Source organism: Centruroides sculpturatus, unplaced genomic scaffold (assembly GCF_000671375.1).
Source record: "Centruroides sculpturatus isolate CEXI.00-Female unplaced genomic scaffold, Cexi_2.0 scaffold4, whole genome shotgun sequence".
Taxonomy (NCBI): Eukaryota; Metazoa; Arthropoda; class Arachnida; order Scorpiones; family Buthidae; genus Centruroides; species Centruroides sculpturatus.
In genome coordinates, this window is record NW_019384444.1 from 318,636 (window position 1) to 342,571 (window position 23,936).

A 23,936-nucleotide genomic window follows, 5' to 3' on the forward strand; every position below is an offset into this window, starting at 1 on the left:
GACAGTTTATATTTAAAGTATTTGAATATTTTGTTTTTTAAATTATATTTTACTTTGTTTAGTTAAAACTTGATATTTTTTCAATAAAAAAATTGCCATTGTTTGAATGAAGAAGTTTTAGTAATTGAATATTTAATTATAAATAGATTTTGCTGAAATAATTATTATTTTTATATTCTTTCATATGCTTTTGAATTTTATCTTACTATTAATTAATTTAGTCTAATATTTAATAAAGTTTTAACTCTGTGATTTATTTTTGTAAGATGATAAGCTTTCTATTGATTTTTAAAATTTAGAAAATTTCTAATTCAGTTTTTAATTTTTATTGTCATGAATGTAATTTATTTATTTATTTATTTTTCTTTTAAAGGATACTCAACTTAGAATAGATAATATAGTTCTTACTGCCCATGAAAGAGCTGTTAGAAATTGTCCATGGTCAGTGACATTATGGGTAAATTATATTCTAGCAATGGAAAGACATAAACAACCACATGAAAATATTAAAGGTATATGAAATTTAAAGTGCTTAGATTTTAATTCATTTATTGTATAATTATGATACAAGTCATAAAAACATGAAAAATAAACACTTTCTACATACACAACACTTTATAAAGGCCTTTTTTTTTTACAATTATATTTTGTTTGCTGCAAGTCATCAAGTGGAAAACAAATTTAATTGAAATTTCTGAATACATATTGTTCCTGAATTAATTTGGATGCAAATCATGCATATTTAATCATATTAAAAATTGGAGCTGATAACTGATAGTCATAAATGCATTTATTTCTTTACTGCTTTCAAATTGTGTCACATTTATATGTGCTATTTCTTTGTATGAATGTTTGTGTGCCATTTTCACTTTCAAAGAATGTGAAGAAATTAAAAGTTGATAAGCTTTATTGAAATCAATGACAATTGTATATCAAATTTGAACTCAAGTTACAAAGTGGAGAATGAGTCATATATTTTTTATTAATCCTGTGATCTTTATACAATTACAATAAGGTTGTTATTCTTTGACTATTATTTAAACACTTGTATTTGTTTATTTTATGTTGTTATGATTTGTATCATCCGATGCATTGTAAGTAATTCTTTCAAAAATATGATGATAAAATTTTATTTTTAAACTTTTTAATATTAATCTACATTTGAAGAAAAAAAATCCATATTTTTTCTTCAATTGTCATATTCTATTACTTAGGTTATAAGAATACTAGCTGTTACCTGCGACTTTGCCCGCGTGGATTTTACAAGTAAATGCCATTTATATTCAATATTTCAATGACCATAGTAATTGTTATATAACATCTACCTCTGAGAATGATGAGAATTGCTTAGAATCAAATGAACTGTTTTCAATTTGATCAATTTTCTGGAACGTTTACAATCGTTCTATAATTGAACCAATATGCAATAACAAATTTGAATTTAAAATAGTTTGAATATTTGGTTAAAAAATCTAAATATATAAAAATATTTATAACAATGTCTGAAATGTTATCAATTTAATACACCTAAGTACTCAATGAAGACTAAACATAGTTAAAAACAAAATATTACATCTAAAATAATACAGTAGAAGCCGTCTTTCAGGTTAAGCCTTAATGCTCTCCTCTCCCCTTTGGGGGAATTTCGAAAAATCCCTTTTTAGTGTGCATTTTCATGACGTACCCTAACTATGTACCAAATTTCACTTTCTTAGGTTCATCAGGTTGCTCTGGGCAATGATGAATCAATCACTGTCAGTCAGTCAGGAAAAGTAATTTTATATAATTAGAATATATATATATATATAAAAGTATTGAATAAGTTATTACATCTTANAAAAAAACATGAATTGATTCAAACCTTTATCCTTTTGGCTTTGATTTATATAGTAACTACACCATCTGGAACTACAAATTAGCATCACACTTTCTAAGTTTAAAAAGTATACCATGGAATATTAAAAATTCTGGAGCTTGATATTTCAACTATCAAGGCCCATTCAAATGCTATAAACACTTTTGCATGTGTTCATTTATTTTCATTGTAGATATTTAATAACAAGACTTTTCAATATTTGTGCCATGCCTTGTTACTTTCATTATACTATAATTGTGAACAATTGCTGTTTTGGCTCATTTTCGTGCTTTCTGTTGTGCTTGTGTAAGGATGTTTCAACATGCTGAGACTTGAAACAGTGTCTTAGCAGGAAATGATTTATGGCATACATTATAATGAAGAATTTTTCAGTCTTTTTTAATGTTTTGGATCTAAACACCTTTACATACTTAGCAATTTAGTATTAGTTTTTGCTATTTTATCCATATTGTTGATTGAATTGAATTTTATATAATGGAACGTTTTCTGCACATTCTCCATATGCAGAAAACTTTCACTACTTCACTCACAAGAAATTATCTCCTTTATATGTAATTAAACATTATATTTACACAATTTTTGAAAGATTTACATTTACTAATTTCTTAGTATTAAATTTAACATTTATAATAATTTTAATCCAATTAATTCAAAGGATTTTGAGAATTTGAAAAATGAGAAATTTTCATGGCAATGAAAAATGTGTGTTTGTGGGACTTTAAAATGCAAGTTAGACAGTTTATATTTAAAGTATTTGAATTTTGTGTTTATCTGTAATTTGAGAGGGGAATAATATTTCTCACATCAGCTATACATGTACAAAAAAGAATTCACTACATAGAAAGCAGAAATGGATTAGAGCTGATTTGAAAAAAAACTTGCAACTATACAAACAAACTATAAAGTTTATAAAGCACTTATTTAGTCCTAAAAATGGTTAGACTGCTGTAAAAATCATAAATGCACTTTTAAAAATGCTTATAAAGTATGCATTATCAAACAATCTTAATTTGATGTACTTGGACTTTATATCTAGATTTATACTTCATAGCATTTAAGGTAAAACATACACATGCATACATATCTGGTCTTTAATTATAAGTGTTTGTAAAACAATCATTTAATAAGTTATATTGCATACAGAATATGCTTTTGAAAATGAGTTTAAATTGATTAATGATGTAAATAATTTTAAAAATATAACATTTAGTTTTAAAATTTGAATGAACTAATTTACTAGAATAAATAGTATATTTGTTACTTCTTGATTAATGATTGTTGTATGAATATTTTTAGTTTATGTATATAGTAGAATAGTTAATTTGTTAGCTTTGTTTAAGTACTTTAATTTTAATGATTTTTTTAATTCAAAATTAATTTTAAGAAGTTGTTTTGGTTAATTTTATAGAAATAATTGAACGTGCTCTTCAAGCAGGATTTTCTCAAGCAGATGAATTTAGGTTACTTTGGTTAACATATTTAGACTACTTGCGACGCAGAATAAAAAGGAGCCAAGGTAAAAATTTAAAAATAGTAATATAAATAAATGTTTCAATCTTTTATAAATTATTTATTCACATACTGGTAATACATCAGTTTATAACTAGTGCTACTTTGGTCATTATTGAAAAAAATATTTCCTGTATAATTTCCTGCAAAAAAATAATAAATTTTATATGTTATTAAATTTCATCTGTAAGACTGATTTTAGCATTCTTTACTGTTTTAGATTATTTCTATAGTACAAATCTTAATTCTGTTTTTATTGTCAAACATATAGTGCAAAATAATGCATATATTTAGATACTGTACATTTGATTAATTATCCCTTTCATATGCTTGCTGTATAATTTTTATGCTGTTAAAAACTATTTTTTAAATTGATAAAATAACAATATATAATAATGTTACTTTATCAATTTAATAATAATAATATTTATATATATTNTAAGTAGGGGAAAACCAGAAAATAAAAATTTAGTTGTTCTGGAACTGAGGCATGTCTCCAGCCAATTCAATCTCCAATAACACTATGTTTTATAAAAAAATATTTCAATTAATACAAAATTAATTAAAATGGCCAAGGATTATATGTATATGTATATACAATATGACTATTTATTCTGTAATGACTGTTTTATTCATGAGGTTGTTAGAAAGGACAAGATGAAAAGACTTACTGTTTCTTCCACTATGTGTTTTGTCTCCACCTGTGTATACTCTCTTGGATCAAAAATTTCTTGCCATACTACTTATAAAAATTTCACTACAGTAAAAACAAGTACAATCCATATTACAACTTACAAATAATTAAATACAGACTATGTGTTTATATTAGTGGTATAATTGAGTTGCATGCATACTATAGGAATAAATTATCCTGAAAATGTTAATATATTAAATATTTTCTGTCTCCTTGAAACTTTTTCAGTTTTTTTTTTGTGTGTGTAAATTTAAATATAATTAATGGAGTCAACATGCTTTTTTTAAAGATCAATTGAATTAAATTAATACAATAAGCTTAACTGAATTTTTATTACATATTTTATCATTTTGATTATATTTTAAATTCTCTATTTTTTTTTTTTTTAGATTTTGATGATGAAAATGATCACAGTATTGATATTCTTCGATATTGGGCTCGAATTGAAGTAAAAGTTTCAATAAATTGTTTTTTACATATGGATATTTTTATATGTTACATAGGACTATATTTAAGTATATTTATCACAAAATCATTTTTTGACAGGCTAAATTATGTAAGAATATGGACAAAGCAAGAGAATTGTGGAATAAAATATTGTCTCATGGTCATGCTTCAGAAGCACAAATGTGGATAGAATATGCTAATTTTGAAAGGTATTTAACATAATAATTTAGAATGCTTTAGGTGCCCTGATAAAATGTTATAACCATTTTTTTTGGCCTTTTTTTCTTTTTTTTCAAAGAAATATATAACAGGAATTTGTCATAGATAATAGATCTATGGCAATAGAATTTTCTATTTGACACTATAAGATGATATTGCTATTTTTTTATTTTTTTTTAAATTTGTTGTCTATTTCATCCTCAGTTTAATGGAATTTATTAGTTTATTCTCTTTACATTTCTTATCAAATAAATTTGTTACTTAATTTTCACTGGAATTTAAGTAGAAACATCAAGCAAATGATATGAATTTAATGTATATGACATTAAATTCAGATCATGTCACAAAAGAAAAATTATTTGAAAAAAATGAAAGTATAGTGAATGCAAATTATATTTATCAGATTTCAAGAAAATAATTTAGTTAACATTATTCTAATTGAATTGTGTTTGTATTTATTTCTTATCTCAAGAATTAGTTTTATTATTTATTAAAAAAGTTCAAACAACAACAATTGTGAAGGATTGATTGCAAATGTATATAAATATTGTTGAAAGTTCAAAAAAATGTAAACACGTTTGTAGAATAATATTGCTTGCTTGTGGAAGAGTTGAATTTTAACTTAGACTTATATGAATCAAATCCAGCTGAGCAACCCAAAAATTTTTTATAGGTAGTCTATTCCAGCTATGTTGTATGTTATTCTTTACCATATGGTCACTCTTGTGAGCCTGGCCAAAAACATGGCCAGGCTCACAAGAATGTCCATAAAGGCTGTCTTACTTTAACATACACAGGCAACACTTGAAAAAAATTCCATTATATCCAAGTATTATACAACAAGAGTTTGCTTTAGCACAACTAAAAATTTTTGGCAAACCTTACATCAAACGGTATTTCTGATTTTTTATGCAGGAAAAACTCCATTGTTATGTTAGATGCAATTTTTTTTCATTCTTATTCCTATTATATTAGTTAAATAAAAATGTTAGATATAACATTGTTTTTTTAATTCTCATTGTTACTAGTTGGTAAAAAATTGGGAATCCCATCTTTTACTTTGTTAAGAGTTCTGTTTGTTAGCTTTGCTTTGTTTGAGACTATTAAATATATTGACAAGGAAATCTGCAGTTTGTGGCATTTAAGAATTTACTAAGGATATTTTGGTTTTTATTTAATTGATTATTAATTTTAAATTAATTTAAAACAAGTAGCAATTTATGCTTTTGATTTGGTTTCTGATCTTGAAAAAAGCACATGTTCAAAAGTGGCTTCTGTCATTGCTGTGAAACAGATAAATATTTGAAATGGTTCTCATTGCTGATAGCTGGAATTGTATGTTATTTGTATATTTCATTTTATTTCTTCAGAATTAAGGCAATGTTATGGGAAAACCATCAATATTACCAGGCATTTGAAGATAGCTTTTTGTATGGTATACTTAAATATTTATTCTTGCTTTAAAAGCTACCAAAGTAGCAGTTATCAAGATTTTCTATTGTAATCATATATTTACTATTATAGAAGCACCTCTTTGAGATTGGTTAATCATTCCATATACTGTAGTACAAGGGCTCTTCTACTTACAAACAGGTTAGGTTCATGAGCTTTTGTCATAAATCAAAAACTAACTTAAAACATTTGTACACAGAATAACCATAACCACTTATTATATTGTTAGTGTTTGATCCCTCAATGTACTTTATAGAATACATTATGCTCGTTTATCACTCACTACTACTATGCAGCAGGTGTTTTAAATGTGTTTCTCCCTCTTACCTAATGCACTTAGTTTTATATCAAGTTTAGTTTCCATTGAAGTGACATATTTTGCATTTATCTCTATCACTAGATTTACTATTACATTTTGGATGCATTTTTGAAGCACTAATCAAAATTTTATAAACATTACAAGCAATAACAAAAAATGCCATCACTCCAACATTACCAACTTCAATCTCACCTCACCAGCAGCAATGAAACATTAGAATTCACACAAAAATGAAAAATGATGGTATGCAATAGAAATAAATTCACATTGTTTATTACTGGCCAAAGACTGACTTCACCACTAAGCAAAACTCAGAATCTGTACAAAATTTAAATTTTAGACATACAATCAAATTGTTCATAAGTCTGAAAGTTTGTAAGTAGGGGAAAACCAGAAAATAAAAATTTAGTTGTTCTGGAACTGAGGCATGTCTCCAGCCAATTCAATCTCCAATAACACTATGTTTTATAAAAAAATATTTCAATTAATACAAAATTAATTAAAATGGCCAAGGATTATATGTATATGTATATACAATATGACTATTTATTCTGTAATGACTGTTTTATTCATGAGGTTGTTAGAAAGGACAAGATGAAAAGACTTACTGTTTCTTCCACTATGTGTTTTGTCTCCACCTGTGTATACTCTCTTGGATCAAAAATTTCTTGCCATACTACTTATAAAAATTTCACTACAGTAAAAACAAGTACAATCCATATTACAACTTACAAATAATTAAATACAGACTATGTGTTTATATTAGTGGTATAATTGAGTTGCATGCATACTATAGGAATAAATTATCCTGAAAATGTTAATATATTAAATATTTTCTGTCTCCTTGAAACTTTTTCAGTTTTTTTTTTTGTGTGTGTAAATTTAAATATAATTAATGGAGTCAACATGCTTTTTTTAAAGATCAATTGAATTAAATTAATACAATAAGCTTAACTGAATTTTTATTACATATTTTATCATTTTGATTATATTTTAAATTCTCTATTTTTTTTTTTTTTAGATTTTGATGATGAAAATGATCACAGTATTGATATTCTTCGATATTGGGCTCGAATTGAAGTAAAAGTTTCAATAAATTGTTTTTTACATATGGATATTTTTATATGTTACATAGGACTATATTTAAGTATATTTATCACAAAATCATTTTTTGACAGGCTAAATTATGTAAGAATATGGACAAAGCAAGAGAATTGTGGAATAAAATATTGTCTCATGGTCATGCTTCAGAAGCACAAATGTGGATAGAATATGCTAATTTTGAAAGGTATTTAACATAATAATTTAGAATGCTTTAGGTGCCCTGATAAAATGTTATAACCATTTTTTTTGGCCTTTTTTTCTTTTTTTTCAAAGAAATATATAACAGGAATTTGTCATAGATAATAGATCTATGGCAATAGAATTTTCTATTTGACACTATAAGATGATATTGCTATTTTTTTATTTTTTTTTAAATTTGTTGTCTATTTCATCCTCAGTTTAATGGAATTTATTAGTTTATTCTCTTTACATTTCTTATCAAATAAATTTGTTACTTAATTTTCACTGGAATTTAAGTAGAAACATCAAGCAAATGATATGAATTTAATGTATATGACATTAAATTCAGATCATGTCACAAAAGAAAAATCTAGCAATGAGTTGCATAACTTTTCTGGCACTTATAAGATTTTATTTAAAAAATAACTTTTATATTATTAATTATAATAAATAAAATTGTGTGTGACAACATCTGTTATGAGATTTTATTATAAAAACTTTCTATATTTTTAATTATTATAAAATAGCAAATTATTACTATAAAATTTTGAGGGAGATGAGTTTTATTAAAAAAAAAAAAAAAAAAACTGTAAATGCTAACAAGTAAAATCTTCATTAAATCAGACCCCCACTCAAGATATGACAAGTGACTACCCTTTATCTCTCCATCCCCTTGACCTTTCATCATCAAAATTTAATATCATCAATGCCACTTATACACAGACTATCATACCAAATTTTGTTTTTTAATCTTTACCCCAGTTCTGAGATATCAAACAAAATAGATGTCAACACGCACACACGCACATCCATGAATTTTTTTGCTGGTTTTTTTACTTTTTTGGGTTCAAGTGGTCAAATTTGACATGATTGTAATAATTTTCTTGATTGTTATGTATGTATACATAACAATCAAGAAAACTTACTTTGCAAAATTTAATCTGTGTTATTGGAGTATCAGTATTGGAACTGATGATGATAATTTACTACATAGACACACAGTCATTTCTGAATTTGCTTTTATTTGGAAGTTAGTGGAAATCTCAGTTTTATGATACTATAATCATCCATGACTTTATTTAAAGCCTAAGTTATTGATTAAATCATCAAGCAAGTATTTCATTGATCATACACAAGTGTTTACAGTCATTTAATGTAAAAATAAAATAAATTTTTAGTTATTACCAGTATAAAACAATAATTCATAGCAAAAATTATGAAAATAATGTGGAAAGGGTTTTATAAAATTTGTTTAAAACTCTTTTTAATTTTGGTATTATTATTATTTTATATGTATACTTAATCATTATTTTCAGCTGTAAAGTAATGCTATATATGCACAATTATTGTAAATGGAAAATTATTTAATTATATAAATATAATATATAACGAATTATAGTTTTTAATATTTTAAATTCAAAGTTCCTTTTTAAAAGATATTTTTTGTATAAAATATGTAGAGCCTATGGAGATGAAATTNTATATAACGAATTATAGTTTTTAATATTTTAAATTCAAAGTTCCTTTTTAAAAGATATTTTTTGTATAAAATATGTAGAGCCTATGGAGATGAAATTCATTGTCGAAAAATTTTGCTTAAGGGTTTACACAGTGCGAGTGATTGGCCAGAAGTAGTTGGTGAAGCCCTGTTGAATTTTGAGCGAGAAGAAGGCAAGTAATTAAATAACTTGTAAATCAAAAAATATTTAAATAGTTTTCAAGTAAGAAATTTTATGTGTGGAATTTTATGTAAATAGAAATAATAATGTGTGATTTTCAAGTAGTTATTTATTATATGTTTCAGTAAATGCTATTTTTTTTAAATAATAAAGGCCAATAGCATATTAGTTTTTTAAAAATAATATGCTATTAGCCTTTGATATAATTATCAATATCTCAAGGTCTTTATTTAAAAGTGCTTTTATATTAGAGATATTTAAAAATATTATATGAAAAGAAAATAAGTTTGTTTATAGAAACTAAAAAAGTTGAAATAATATTTAAAAAATATTATTTTTTATTGTGAAATATTAAAAATATATATATTTTTACACTTTCTGAAGAGACCAAGAATATTTAGCATATGTTTTTCCTACAAACATTCAAAATATATATAAATTTTTGAGATTAATCTTTAGCTGATACCATTGCAACTCTTAAAACTGGCACATGATATTTAATAAATTGAACAGTTGAGATGATAAGAAATATTAAAATGCTAATAATACACTAAAGAGTTTCATAATAGTAAACAAAAATGTTTACTATTATGAAGTAAGTTGTAGAAAAACTATAAAACTAGTTTTGTTACTTTTAAGTCTAAAAGATTTTGCAAATTGTAGGAAATAAACAAGTTCACATTTTTTGATCAAATAGTTTTTAATGATGAATTAAAAGTTAGGAAGTTTGTTTAAAATTAAATTTAGAGACATTTAAGAAAAATTATTTCAGAAAATTTAATATGATGTAATGCAACTTGAAAGCAAGATTAACAACAGTATTGTGGAGTTCTTTAACCAATATTGGTATTGATTGCAAATGAGCCGGGAGTATTATATGAAAGGAGGGAAAGGATATGTAAGATATGATAATGTCCATCATATATTCTCCTTATGATTTCTTCTGCTTATCCTGCAACAAACAACATACTTAAGCACATTATCTGTCACATATGACAATATTTGTTTGGGTCTTATCATCATCTATTGGAATGTTGCACAAATTTTATGCTTTATTTTATTCATCTCCTCCTCTTCTGATATCATTCGAGGTATATTGAAGCATTTCTCAACTTGTAACATTCCCTTAACAGTTATTTTTCTGCTCTTGGGACATAAAAGAATTTTGAATATGAAAATTATTTTTATTTCTATTTTTAATATATTTAGTCAATGAATAAAATGTAGGTTTTAAATTAAAATTAAAAATTTGATTTTGAATTAATGAGTATAATATAAAAATTTAAGTGTAAACAAAAAATAGAAAAAACAATTATAATGTTTATTATTAATTAAATATTAAAAAAATATGAAAATTAACATATATTAAATGCCAACAAAATGCTTGTTTAACTAACAAACTATCTGATCAGAAGGATAATTTTGTGAGTTAACTGATTCTGAGGACTATGGCAAGTATAATAAATATATTTAATATCTGTAACTTGGTTTATAATTGTATTAATCATTAATACTTATTGTACTGAAATTAAAAGTTATAATAAATTTGATACTTTCCTATTTCAGATTTGTAAATTTATTTTATAAAATTTTCCAGTCTTGAGCTGTTTATTTCAAGACAAGAAAAATTTTGAAATTTTTAAAAGAATTTTTATTGGAAATTCTTGATTCAGAAATTTTAGTAGTAATCAAAGTTTTTATGCACATGCTGCAAACTAACTCTGAAAATCAAAGCTATACCAATTCCTGATGACAGTCTTTCTGGAAAGAATGTAGCCTTTCAGATTGACACACTTGATGTTTCATATATCTTGTTTAATTTATGAATGTACAGGAGAATAAATCAATTTTGTTTGTGTGATTCTAGTGTTTGCAGACTTGTTTCTTAGAATCTCTCACAAGTCTCTGAAGGAGGAATTGTTCTGAAATAAAAACTTAATTTTTCTTTATTTGTTTTAACATAGTGTTTTTAAACATATGCTAACCTACAGATAAGTTAATTCAAACATTAATCCCCTAACAATAGCTTCTATAGTAACTAACTACATGAATAAATTTATTTTAGTTATAATTTATATTTACAATTTATAATTTTTTTTTTGAGTGTTGTTACTATTAATACAATTTTTAACTTATTTCATTAGTTACAGCATTAATAATTAAAATGCAAACTGTAATGGATTACATCTATATCCAGGGACTCATTCACATATCTTTTTATTATTGATATAAATTTCATTGAGTTAAAAATTATATTTTTAAGTGTTTTTTTATTTGGAAATATTGTAGTAAATATAGAAAATAATCTTCAACAATCCGAATGAAATTTTCAGAAAATTTTTGTAAAATGTTTTGTTTATATGAGCAAAAGAGGAATGATGTTAGCTTTTTATTTTTGCATTGTTAAATATCAATAAATGTTTATTTTAAAAATTAGTGAACATTTCTGAATAATCGTTATTTAATTTTACTTGAATAAAATATTTACATTGAAATTACCCAATAAAATAATTAAAATTTTAAAATGGATTTTCGAATTATAATTCATATAACCATTCTTTTTACAACCAATGTATGTAAGAATAAATGTAAAATAAAAAGAATGAAAATTATAAGTTAGTATATAATATCAAATAATTCTCTTTTGAAAGATACTGATATTAAATATATATATAATAAAAAGTGTTTAAAATTTGATCATTTTTGAATTGCTATATCATAAATTATTGTTGCTCCTACTCTATTGTCATGCAATCAAATTTTTTTACATTTTTAATATGAATTATTGATAGAATGGATAGGCTACTTTTTATTTTAAACACTGTATTAAATTACGAAGAAAATATTGCTATTGTGAATTTGAAATTATAAGTAAAAAAATTCAATATTCTATTTATATTTACTTACAGTAAGTTTTAAGAAGCTTTGTATATAATTAAATATATCAATAAAATTCAGTTTCATGATTTAAAGAATTAAAGTATTTATTTTATTGGCAATGAAAATAACTAATTATTTTATAATTTAAAATAATATAGAAAGGAAATAAAAATGATGTTATTAAGATTTACTATTTATATGACTCAGAATGACATCTATTTAAGAAACAGATGACATTCTGAGTTGAGCATTGTATAGTAACATTATTTTTGTCCATTTTACTTGGGGCTGTGGAATTGGTATACAAAACTACTGACTCTCTCCTCTCAATTTTGATTTGTTCATAAAAGCTCAATATCTACTAATAATAGTTAATGTATTAAAAGTGGTAAGTGATATTGTAAGATGTTCTACCACTACCATCTGAATCATCAGGCTACATTCTATACTTATATTTAAATATAAGTTTATGTTTATATTGACTCATGGTGGAGCTGGATTTGATTAAAATGAACTGACTCTGACTCCACAGCCCTTCTTTTACTACAGCTTAAAAATATTATAACATATTTAAAAATACATTTGCTTTCTTGTATTTCTAGGTACGATAGAAACATTAGATATTGCTACAGACAAATATAATTCACAAATGAAAAGAATTAATGAAAGAAGACAAAAGGTATAATATATTTAATTAAAATTTAATAACATTTTTTTACAGTTTTAAATGTAACTTATACATCAACATGCCAGAAAAATAGAAATATCAGTCTACTCACATTCTTCTCTACATTTACTTTAATAAGTGCATTGATATATGCTGAAAGAGAATCCATAAAATGTTGATACTGCTATGGAAATACAGCAATCCATGCTATGTCAAATTGCAAACTATAATTTTCAACATTAGCATAGGAAATGGTTTGGTTTAATGGGATATGGAAATGCAACACATGGCAATCTGCCAAGGGAGAAGCTGTTTCCGAGGAAGACTTTCTATATGATATTGAGGTGTTAGTCATGTGATAAACTCCACATTGCAAGCCCATTGGTCAGATGCAAACCCAGAACCTTTGTTCAGTGGTTCTATCCATTTGGCCACTGGTGAGGACAGAAGAGATGTATTTTTTGGGATGGCTCTTCTAGCAATTTGGAAATGTTTGATTCAGGGTATCTAGGAGAGGGATGGTGATACCAAAGTCTCTTGAATGTTTCTCTAGCCATATCTCAATCTGTGATCTGTGTGGAGGCTCATTATCCTATTGAAAAAATAATCATTGTTATATAGAATCATCTGCAAGGATGTCATGGTTGCTATGTTCAGTGAATATAGTACTCAGACACACCAGTATTTGCCAAACTCATGATACCCCATACCAGAATATCACTACCACTACTTTGCAGAATTCTCATCTGGCATGAGTTTCATGAGCTTTTCTCCAGATGTTTATTCACCCATTAGCATGAAACAAATGAAATATGAACTCATCTAATAGAGAACTCTATGACAATCTTTAAAACTTCCAGTGACAATATTCTCTAATGCTTGTAGCATGATGATGAGCTATTAGCTAGGAATACACAAGTAGGCAACAACTGCCAAATCCCAACATAGCTTATAGACCTTTGCACAGAAAGTTGACTGATGGCTACAGGTTTACAAGCATTAAATTTGGCTATGATATGGGATAACGTGGCCTGACAGTTGTTATTTATAATCTGTGACAGACAACAAAGACCTCAAACATCAATGTGTAGTTTTTGACTGTAGGTATCATATGTGATGATTTTTTTAAGCTATCGTGTAGTTGTCGTAAACCCTTGACACAGTTGCAAGGGAAAGACCCAAATGCAGCAGTCACCTTGGAAATAGAGTAGCCCATTCGGTTTACACTTACTATACATCTATGATCAAAATAATTTATCATTTTGTTTTAATCTATCTTGATTAGGAATTTCACTCTTGCTTATATAGTCTGTTATAAAATTAACATAAACTGATAGCTCAAAATTTGCAATAGTTGTAGGTGATGCTACTGAGTATGGAGGGTATTTCTATTTTTCTAACATGTTAGTGTATTTCAGTATCTGATATATATTATTATTTCATTTATGCGTTATTTACTAATTGATTCAAATACAGTAGAACCTCGATTATCCGGACTAATTGGGGATGAAGGTAGTCCGGATAAGGAAAAATCCGGATAATCGAAAATCCGGATAATGGAGGTCCGGATAATCGAGGGGGCTACTGTACTTCATATGCTCAGTTTATTCTTTCATAAAGTTTACTTTTTGTTTTTTTTTTGGTTGTTGTTTATAATGCTTATATTTCATTTAAATATTTTAAAATACAGTCAGACACCCATATTTACAAATTGCTTTTTTTAATGAATATTTCATGAACATTGAGAAACAGCTTTTTAGCATTTAAAAGTATTCTTGTTTGAAGTTTAATTTCTATGTAGTAAATTTTTGAAATGAAATTTAAAAAATTCATATCTTTTGTATCAATTTTAGATGGCAAATAGAGTACAGTGAAATATCTTTAGAATACTGTTCTTTACTTCTAAAGACATTGAAATGACTGTATCTGACAGTAGTTTCAAATAGTGACTTGAAAATGTTTTAGATGAAACATTTGATTTTTTAAATAAAGTTAGAATTATTTGTTTAAAGGAAAAGAGACATTGGTAAAAAAAAAAAAAAAGTGAAAATTATTAATTATTTTTCAATATACTGTAAATAAATAAGGATATATATTATTTCAGTTATAACATTTCTGAATTTCAGTAATAAAATACTACATGGTTAAATTTTGTTTGTTTAAAATGCATATATAATACTTTATTTTGTTGTTAATTTGAGAACAAGGATATGTTCATAAAGAATAAAACATTATTACAGTACACTGGTTTTTTTACTACTAATGAATTTTCCATTTAATGAATTGTGGAAAAATTATGTGTATTTCCCACATGCAGTTTATTATAGGAGAAGTTTGACTTTATTAAAGTTCTAAGAAAACATTTCAACCAATAAAAATTATTACATTATAATTTATCATTATTTACTTAAAAATTAGAGAAATTTAAAGAAATATAAATTTATGTATTTATATGTTAGCTAACTCCTTCTTCGTTGATATTATTAAAATCATTTTAGTATTGATTAGTAGAAAACTGTTTTGTAGTGTTATAAAATATTATAAACAGGAAAAAGCAACTTAAAAAAATTAAGATTAAAATATACTTTTTGCTAGTACTTTTAATTATGATTGTTAGTTAATTATTGATTGAAAATAAAGTATTGATTGCTTTAATAAAAATATTTCCTTTAGTAACATAAAAGAATTGTATACTTTTGTTAACTTTTGGAACCTAACTCTGCTTTGCTTTGCACTAGTTCTTTGTTTTGTATAGAACAGGTTTTCATAACACACCACTCTTTCAGAACATAATTGGCATGTTTACATGGCAGTTACGTTCTGAAGGACACCTGTAAATGGAGTTTGACAGTAATTACATGTGTTAGTCAATAATCTTGGTATTTTAAATAAACTTAAAACAAATAATATTGCATTAAGCTATAGTTTAAGATATTTTGTTAGTTACTTTATTTTTGCAATTTTGATTATTTAGATTGAATTTGAAATTTTAGAAAATTATTTGCTTTTTTTAAAGAGAGCTGAGAAAGAACAAGAGTTACAAAGAATAGAAGAAGAGCAAAAGAAAATAGCCAAAGCTGAAAAGAAAGCAGCTAGAGCAGAAAAGAAAGCAGCTAAAGCTGCAGCAAAAGCACAACAAATATTAGGAAAAGAAAATTTAAAAAGAAAGGTATTTATATTATTTTAGCCTAACATCTGACTTGACTTTAGAAAGAAAGAAATAAATAAAATAATACAGAAAAATAAAAATAAAACAAAAATAATATATAGTACCTAATACCATTTTACTAATTACAGAATTACTAATTTAATTTCACTTTCATAAATTAAACTTGTAATTGTTATAATTTAAATTTGTTATAAATTTACTTCATGTTTTTAATTTATAGTAATTTAGAACAAAATTTATGTACAATTCAAAGTTTCTGTCAGAATTTTGATGTTCTGTTTGCATTAGTTTTTAACTATCAACATTTAATGGCATTAATGTAATAGCACTTCTCACAATCAAATGTTTGATCTTATTTAGAATTACTTGTGGTAAATATAACTTGCTAATTATAACAACAGGTATTGTTAGCAGTCATTTATCATCATCATAATTAGCATGTCCCAAACATATAAGTTACATATATTAATAACAATTTTTAATTGTTCTAGTATGTCCTTTTAATATCAGAGTTCATAGAATCAGAATTTTCACTAATTTTAGTTGTAGTGTCTTTTAGTCTTATTGTACTTAATATTACATGTTGGTTGATATAGATGAATTTATTCATGGATTTAATGTGACTAAACTGCTTGTTTTAAATTTCAATGAGTCTTTTTTTACAAGTAAAATTTTCCTTAAAGCTACTTTGGACATAATCTTTATCCAATTTATTGTTTATCCAAATTACAGATTATACTTCTAATTTGGGTAAACAATATTTTTTAATGATAAAATGTTTAATTTTAGGAGTCTATTGCTGAAGCTTTGAAAAATGATAGATTACGAATAGAAGGAAGACCAGTATTTATATCTCGATGTGAAGATAAAAAAAATAATCCAAATAGAAATACATTTAAGGTAAATTATTAAATATGTAAAATAATTTTGTTTAAATTTGATTGCTTTTATGCTGAACATTTAACTTTAATATATAAGTAAAGAAAGAATTATTTTCATTCTTATATATTATTATAATTTCTTATTCATCTGCTTTATACATACATTTAATACTGTTGTTATTATAAAAGTAAATGTAATGTTTGTTTTAAACCTAATGAATGTAATGATGAAATATTATACTTTATTAACTAAATATTCACAAAATTATACTGTTACAGTAACCTCTTTTCAACGTAACATATTTATGAAATCTTTCCTGCAGCTTTGAAAACATTTGCAAAAATTCTCTTCTTTTAGCTCTCAGTATCTCTCTCATGTTCTTGATATTATTCATTAATCCAAAATGTTGCCCTTTCATTTTGGAGGGGAAGTTTTGCAGAGATCAGAATTGTACAGTGAAGTACTGAGATTTGTATTTGGAGCAAAATCTTTCACACAGTGATTGAAGAGTGATTAGCATATTGGTTATGATGGAACCATTTTTCACTATTTCAGGGTGGATCGAATGGGCACATACTTTTGAAAGATCTGAAGACACACAGAGATAAAACTATTGACTGTTTGATTACATAGAACAAATTTCTTACACACAACAGAACTGAAGAAACAGAACATAAGCTTTTGATTTTTGATTTTGTTATTTGGGCTTCTTGTGGTGTCACTCCATTTTTTTCCCACTCTGATGTTTCCTAGTTTTAAGGTAATATTGAAACAGCCAAATTTCATCTCTGGTAATTTTTACTGGTTTTTTGTTTGATTTTACAAAAAACTTAGTTCTTACTTTGAGATTCATATTACTCACTTCTCCAACACACTTCAAAAAGTTAATGCATGTAAAAAATACTTTACACAAACTAATATTAGTTTGTGTCATACTGTAATAAATAATTAAATACTATAGTTTTCTAGTTTATGAGTTAACATTTACACACAGTAATTAACTGTACAGTATATCTTGATGATTACATGTTGCACCAAACTTTTTCACAGCAGGCCAGATAACTGAAAGAATGATGAGTGCAGATTGCATAGCTATTTTGTTCAATACTGTACACCAAATACACAAAAAATAAAAGACAACCAACATATTTATTTACTAATACACAAACACGATTGAATAGCAAGCTCATAATCACTTTTCTTAGAAACTTCATTGCTGGTACTTACACAAAAAGCATTCTGATATCTAAAGTCACAAAAAGTCTCTGAATTTTTATTTCACTGATTTTCCTAAAAATTATATTACTGTCAGATGCAAAAAATCAGATTGAACCAATTTTGGCATTTTTATTTATGCTTTTTTCTACATAGTAAGTTTATCTATAATCTATCATATTTCCATATAAATAATTATATTTTAGCTTATTTGTATCACAGTGCAGCAGCAGGCCTGATCTGGCTTGTGGGCTGTAGTTTGGTGACCCCTGATTTACACCGTAAATTATGTATTATTTCTGACAATACCCCTAAGGTGTTACCAAAAATGTTATTGTTGAATTATCTTCTGGTGTGTTACATTTGAACAAACATGTAGATGTATTCTTTGATAATTAATTTTCATTATTTTGTTACTAATCTCTAAACTTAATGTAACATTTCACTTTTTTTTCTATATTTACAAATACATGTATAGTAATAATTTTCATTAGCAAAATATTATATATAATCTAAAAATTTGATAGTATAAAATATTAAAAATTGAAAACACAGTTTGCTGAAATAGGTATCACCATTTATTTCCACTGTTCTGAAATACAATGTTTGATTACTGATCTTTCTTATAGGCTACTTGGCCATCAAAATTAAAAAACTTTCTTTTAAAAACAATGAAAAAATATATTTAAGTAAAAACAAAAGTTTTAAAATTAGAACTGGTGATGCTGCAGATGTCTTTCATTTTCTATCCTAACAACTTGGGGATTGTAAAGCTTTATATCCACTAGAAACAAGTGCTGGTAATTGTAGATTTTTGGCTTCTAAGATTTATAAACTAATTTCAATTCAATGGTAGAATTAAATAAATGGCGATTCCTGTTTCAACAGACTGTCTCTCCAGTTTTTAATATTTTAAATCTAATTGCCATCTGATGATATTCTACCATGATATGAAAGTATAGTTGGTTAGTTTTATAAATTTTATACATTATTAATTATACAATATGTATTAATAGAAAATAAAATGAAAAGCTCCATTAAAGATACATTTAGTCATTTAGAATTACTAATACCATTTTACTAATTACAGAATTACTAATTTAATTTCACTTTCATAAATTAAACTTGTAATTGTTATAATTTAAATTTGTTATAAATTTACTTCATGTTTTTAATTTATAGTAATTTAGAACAAAATTTATGTACAATTCAAAGTTTCTGTCAGAATTTTGATGTTCTGTTTGCATTAGTTTTTAACTATCAACATTTAATGGCATTAATGTAATAGCACTTCTCACAATCAAATGTTTGATCTTATTTAGAATTACTTGTGGTAAATATAACTTGCTAATTATAACAACAGGTATTGTTAGCAGTCATTTATCATCATCATAATTAGCATGTCCCAAACATATAAGTTACATATATTAATAACAATTTTTAATTGTTCTAGTATGTCCTTTTAATATCAGAGTTCATAGAATCAGAATTTTCACTAATTTTAGTTGTAGTGTCTTTTAGTCTTATTGTACTTAATATTACATGTTGGTTGATATAGATGAATTTATTCATGGATTTAATGTGACTAAACTGCTTGTTTTAAATTTCAATGAGTCTTTTTTTACAAGTAAAATTTTCCTTAAAGCTACTTTGGACATAATCTTTATCCAATTTATTGTTTATCCAAATTACAGATTATACTTCTAATTTGGGTAAACAATATTTTTTAATGATAAAATGTTTAATTTTAGGAGTCTATTGCTGAAGCTTTGAAAAATGATAGATTACGAATAGAAGGAAGACCAGTATTTATATCTCGATGTGAAGATAAAAAAAATAATCCAAATAGAAATACATTTAAGGTAAATTATTAAATATGTAAAATAATTTTGTTTAAATTTGATTGCTTTTATGCTGAACATTTAACTTTAATATATAAGTAAAGAAAGAATTATTTTCATTCTTATATATTATTATAATTTCTTATTCATCTGCTTTATACATACATTTAATACTGTTGTTATTATAAAAGTAAATGTAATGTTTGTTTTAAACCTAATGAATGTAATGATGAAATATTAAATATTGGACCAAATGCAGAAAAGGTTAAAATAAAGCTTGAAGATAAAATAAATATAATTATACCTCTTTTCAACGTAACATATTTATGAAATCTTTCCTGCAGCTTTGAAAACATTTGCAAAAATTCTCTTCTTTTAGCTCTCAGTATCTCTCTCATGTTCTTGATATTATTCATTAATCCAAAATGTTGCCCTTTCATTTTGGAGGGGAAGTTTTGCAGAGATCAGAATTGTACAGTGAAGTACTGAGATTTGTATTTGGAGCAAAATCTTTCACACAGTGATTGAAGAGTGATTAGCATATTGGTTATGATGGAACCATTTTTCACTATTTCAGGGTGGATCGAATGGGCACATACTTTTGAAAGATCTGAAGACACACAGAGATAAAACTATTGACTGTTTGATTACATAGAACAAATTTCTTACACACAACAGAACTGAAGAAACAGAACATAAGCTTTTGATTTTTGATTTTGTTATTTGGGCTTCTTGTGGTGTCACTCCATTTTTTTCCCACTCTGATGTTTCCTAGTTTTAAGGTAATATTGAAACAGCCAAATTTCATCTCTGGTAATTTTTACTGGTTTTTTGTTTGATTTTACAAAAAACTTAGTTCTTACTTTGAGATTCATATTACTCACTTCTCCAACACACTTCAAAAAGTTAATGCATGTAAAAAATACTTTACACAAACTAATATTAGTTTGTGTCATACTGTAATAAATAATTAAATACTATANTTTTTTTTTTACGTTTTTAGTTTCAGACAGGTTTAGAAAAAAGTAAACTTTTTGTGAGAGGTCTTCCACCTAGTATGACAGTAGAAGAATTAGAAAAAATGTTTAGTACTGTAAGTTTATATATAATAATAATTTATTGAAACCTCTTAAATGTGAATGGATTCTAAATTTTATATATTTTTAGTATGGTGAGTTAAAAGATGTCCGTTTGGTCACATACAGGAATGGTCACTCAAAGGGTTTAGCATATGTTGAATTTGCAGATGAGGTATGGTGTTTAAGTTATGTTTTCAAATTTTATGCCATAAAAATATTGCAAATATAAAAAATGTAATGTTATTAATTATCATCATCATCAGTTTATTAGTGAAAGGGAATAATTTCCCTGTTACGGGGGGTAATACGTATTAATAATTTTAGTACACAGTTTTAGTTTACAGAGATTTTATAACAATTGCAAACCGATTACAAATCAACAGATCCATACATTCATTTTATATTAAATCTTATGTTTTTTTTATTAGTTGGAAAGATTGACTTAATTTTTTTGTATTTTTTTTCCATAAAAATATTGCAAATATAAAAAATGTAATGTTATTAATTATCATCATCATCAGTTTATTAGTGAAAGGGAATAATTTCCCTGTTACGGGGGGTAATACGTATTAATAATTTTAGTACACAGTTTTAGTTTACAGAGATTTTATAACAATTGCAAACCGATTACAAATCAACAGATCCATACATTCATTTTATATTAAATCTTATGTTTTTTTTATTAGTTGGAAAGATTGACTTAATTTTTTTGTATTTTTTTTCCACAATTTTAATACTATTAATTATTATCATCCCCGATTTCTCCAGGAAAGCTGAGAGAATCATATATTTTTCACTATAAATTTATAATTTAAAGTTAAAAAAATTATTATTTTATAAAGTTCAACCATAGTTAATAATATAATAATAATCTAAAGTTCTATAATATATTAATCTTTTTAAATTAAGTTATACAAAATTCCAAAGGCACTGTTGTTAAAGCAAAAGTACAATGTTAAGCTTTCAACTTAGAGAACTAGAGATATGAATCTTGACTGGGGTGTTTCAATGCATAATTGCATGGATGAAATTGTTATTATGCAAATGATACAAAGATTATATGAAGTTAACAACTGCAGCTTATCTCAGGTCACCAGTTCATAGCTTCTTTAACCAAACAAGAAATGTTTAATTGATTTGTATCAATGTTTAAATTCAAATTTCACAATTAATTAATATTATTAAAGCATAATGTCAATTGTTTTAAAGAGATACTATTGAAGTTCTTAATGTTGCCGTTGTTGAGTCATGACTTTTAAGTATTGCTCAAAAGTTATGTATAATCTAAATTAGCTATTAGTTTTATAATTTGATGATTTTAATTATGATTTAAACTTAGTTATTTTATGATTTTTGAAAATTATCTTAACTTTTTATTTTTAAGTATTATCTAGAATTAAAATTTTTGGATTATTGCATAAAATTTAATTATTTGTTCCTGAAAAAGCTCTGTATTTTTATCAAAATGATCATCTTGATTTTATTAATATTAGAAAATTTAATAAATATTTTGAATCTGTTAAAAAAATTTTACATTTCAAAAGTAATAATTTATTACAAATATCTGCTATATTAATTATTATTAATATTTAGAACTCAGCAAGTACAGCATTAGAAAAAACAAATGGAACTGAAATAGGTACTAATGTTATCTCTGTTGCTATAAGTAATCCTCCAGAACGCAAACCAAGAAAACTTTCTGAGAAGAAGAATGCTGGAAATAAAACAAGCAGTCAGTTATCAAATGTCCTCGGTGGTGGTGGTGGTAGTGTATTAGGGCCGTAAGTATTCTCACTTCTCTTCTAGTTATATCCTAATTTGATCCAAAACTTTACTGAAAACACATTTAATGAAAAATTTCTTTAATTGGATTTACAAAATTATTTTGTCTACATTAAATACATCTTACAATATATTCAGCAATAACAATAACTGATATGAATTATTTTAAATATTAAAATTAATTTTTATTAACAAAATAAATTGAGTTCTAATTATTATATGCTAATACTGCGATTAGTAATATTAATTTTTATAAATCTTATTTTATTCAGACGTGGTCGTGGAAGAACTCAACTGACCATGGTACCAAGAGCACTACAACAAAGTCAACAAGTGTCGAAAACAAGCAAACAAAATGGAGAATCAAATGGAACAGACAGTGAAAGTAAAAAACTGACCAATGACGACTTTCGTCGGTTACTTCAGCCAAACTGATTCAAAGGAGAAGTCATTCGCCATGAAATCATCACATCTGCTGTTTTAACTTGTGTTTGTGATGAGTCGTGTACAGATAAACTTGTAATATTTTATTAGATTTTTGTTTGTTTTGGGAATTATGAATATTACTTGTGTCGTTATTAGTTTTCATTATTTTTAGCCACAAAATAAATATTTCATACACATTATTTTTGACATCTAAATGTAAAAAAAAAAAAAGAGAAAAAATAATAAGAGTTTAGATTTGTGAAATAATTTGAAATATTGATATTCTATCTTCACTAAAATGCTGTATTAATTATTTAAAGATATAAAAATTTGTAAAGATAATAAACATTACTTTATATTATCTTTACAAATTATCATTTTTAACATAAATATACTTTGATTTATATTTTCTTGTATGTACATTCATTCATAAACACATTCACTCAGTTAAAGACCATAAAGTTTATTCCATCCAAGATTACAATTTTATGAAACATAATTATATTCAATAATAAC

General features: G+C 25.3%; 1 protein-coding gene across 1 annotated transcript in view; it reads left to right on the plus strand.

The window, feature by feature from the left end:
* The window catches only part of LOC111620248 (squamous cell carcinoma antigen recognized by T-cells 3-like), an 87,393-nt gene extending 63,726 nt beyond the window's left edge, over positions 1–23,667 (plus strand). Inside the window, exons 8-22 of the mRNA XM_023362145.1 lie at positions 374–512; positions 3,285–3,392; positions 4,469–4,527; positions 4,626–4,735; positions 6,116–6,180; positions 7,538–7,596; positions 7,695–7,804; positions 9,359–9,471; positions 12,962–13,038; positions 16,043–16,195; positions 16,985–17,095; positions 21,137–21,226; positions 21,301–21,384; positions 22,806–22,993; positions 23,267–23,667. Coding sequence (XP_023217913.1) covers positions 374–512; positions 3,285–3,392; positions 4,469–4,527; positions 4,626–4,735; positions 6,116–6,180; positions 7,538–7,596; positions 7,695–7,804; positions 9,359–9,471; positions 12,962–13,038; positions 16,043–16,195; positions 16,985–17,095; positions 21,137–21,226; positions 21,301–21,384; positions 22,806–22,993; positions 23,267–23,429 — 1,629 coding nt within the window. The 3' untranslated portion in view covers positions 23,430–23,667. The remainder of the gene's footprint in view (positions 1–373; positions 513–3,284; positions 3,393–4,468; positions 4,528–4,625; positions 4,736–6,115; positions 6,181–7,537; positions 7,597–7,694; positions 7,805–9,358; positions 9,472–12,961; positions 13,039–16,042; positions 16,196–16,984; positions 17,096–21,136; positions 21,227–21,300; positions 21,385–22,805; positions 22,994–23,266) is intronic.
* The last annotated feature ends 269 nt before the right edge of the window (positions 23,668–23,936 follow it).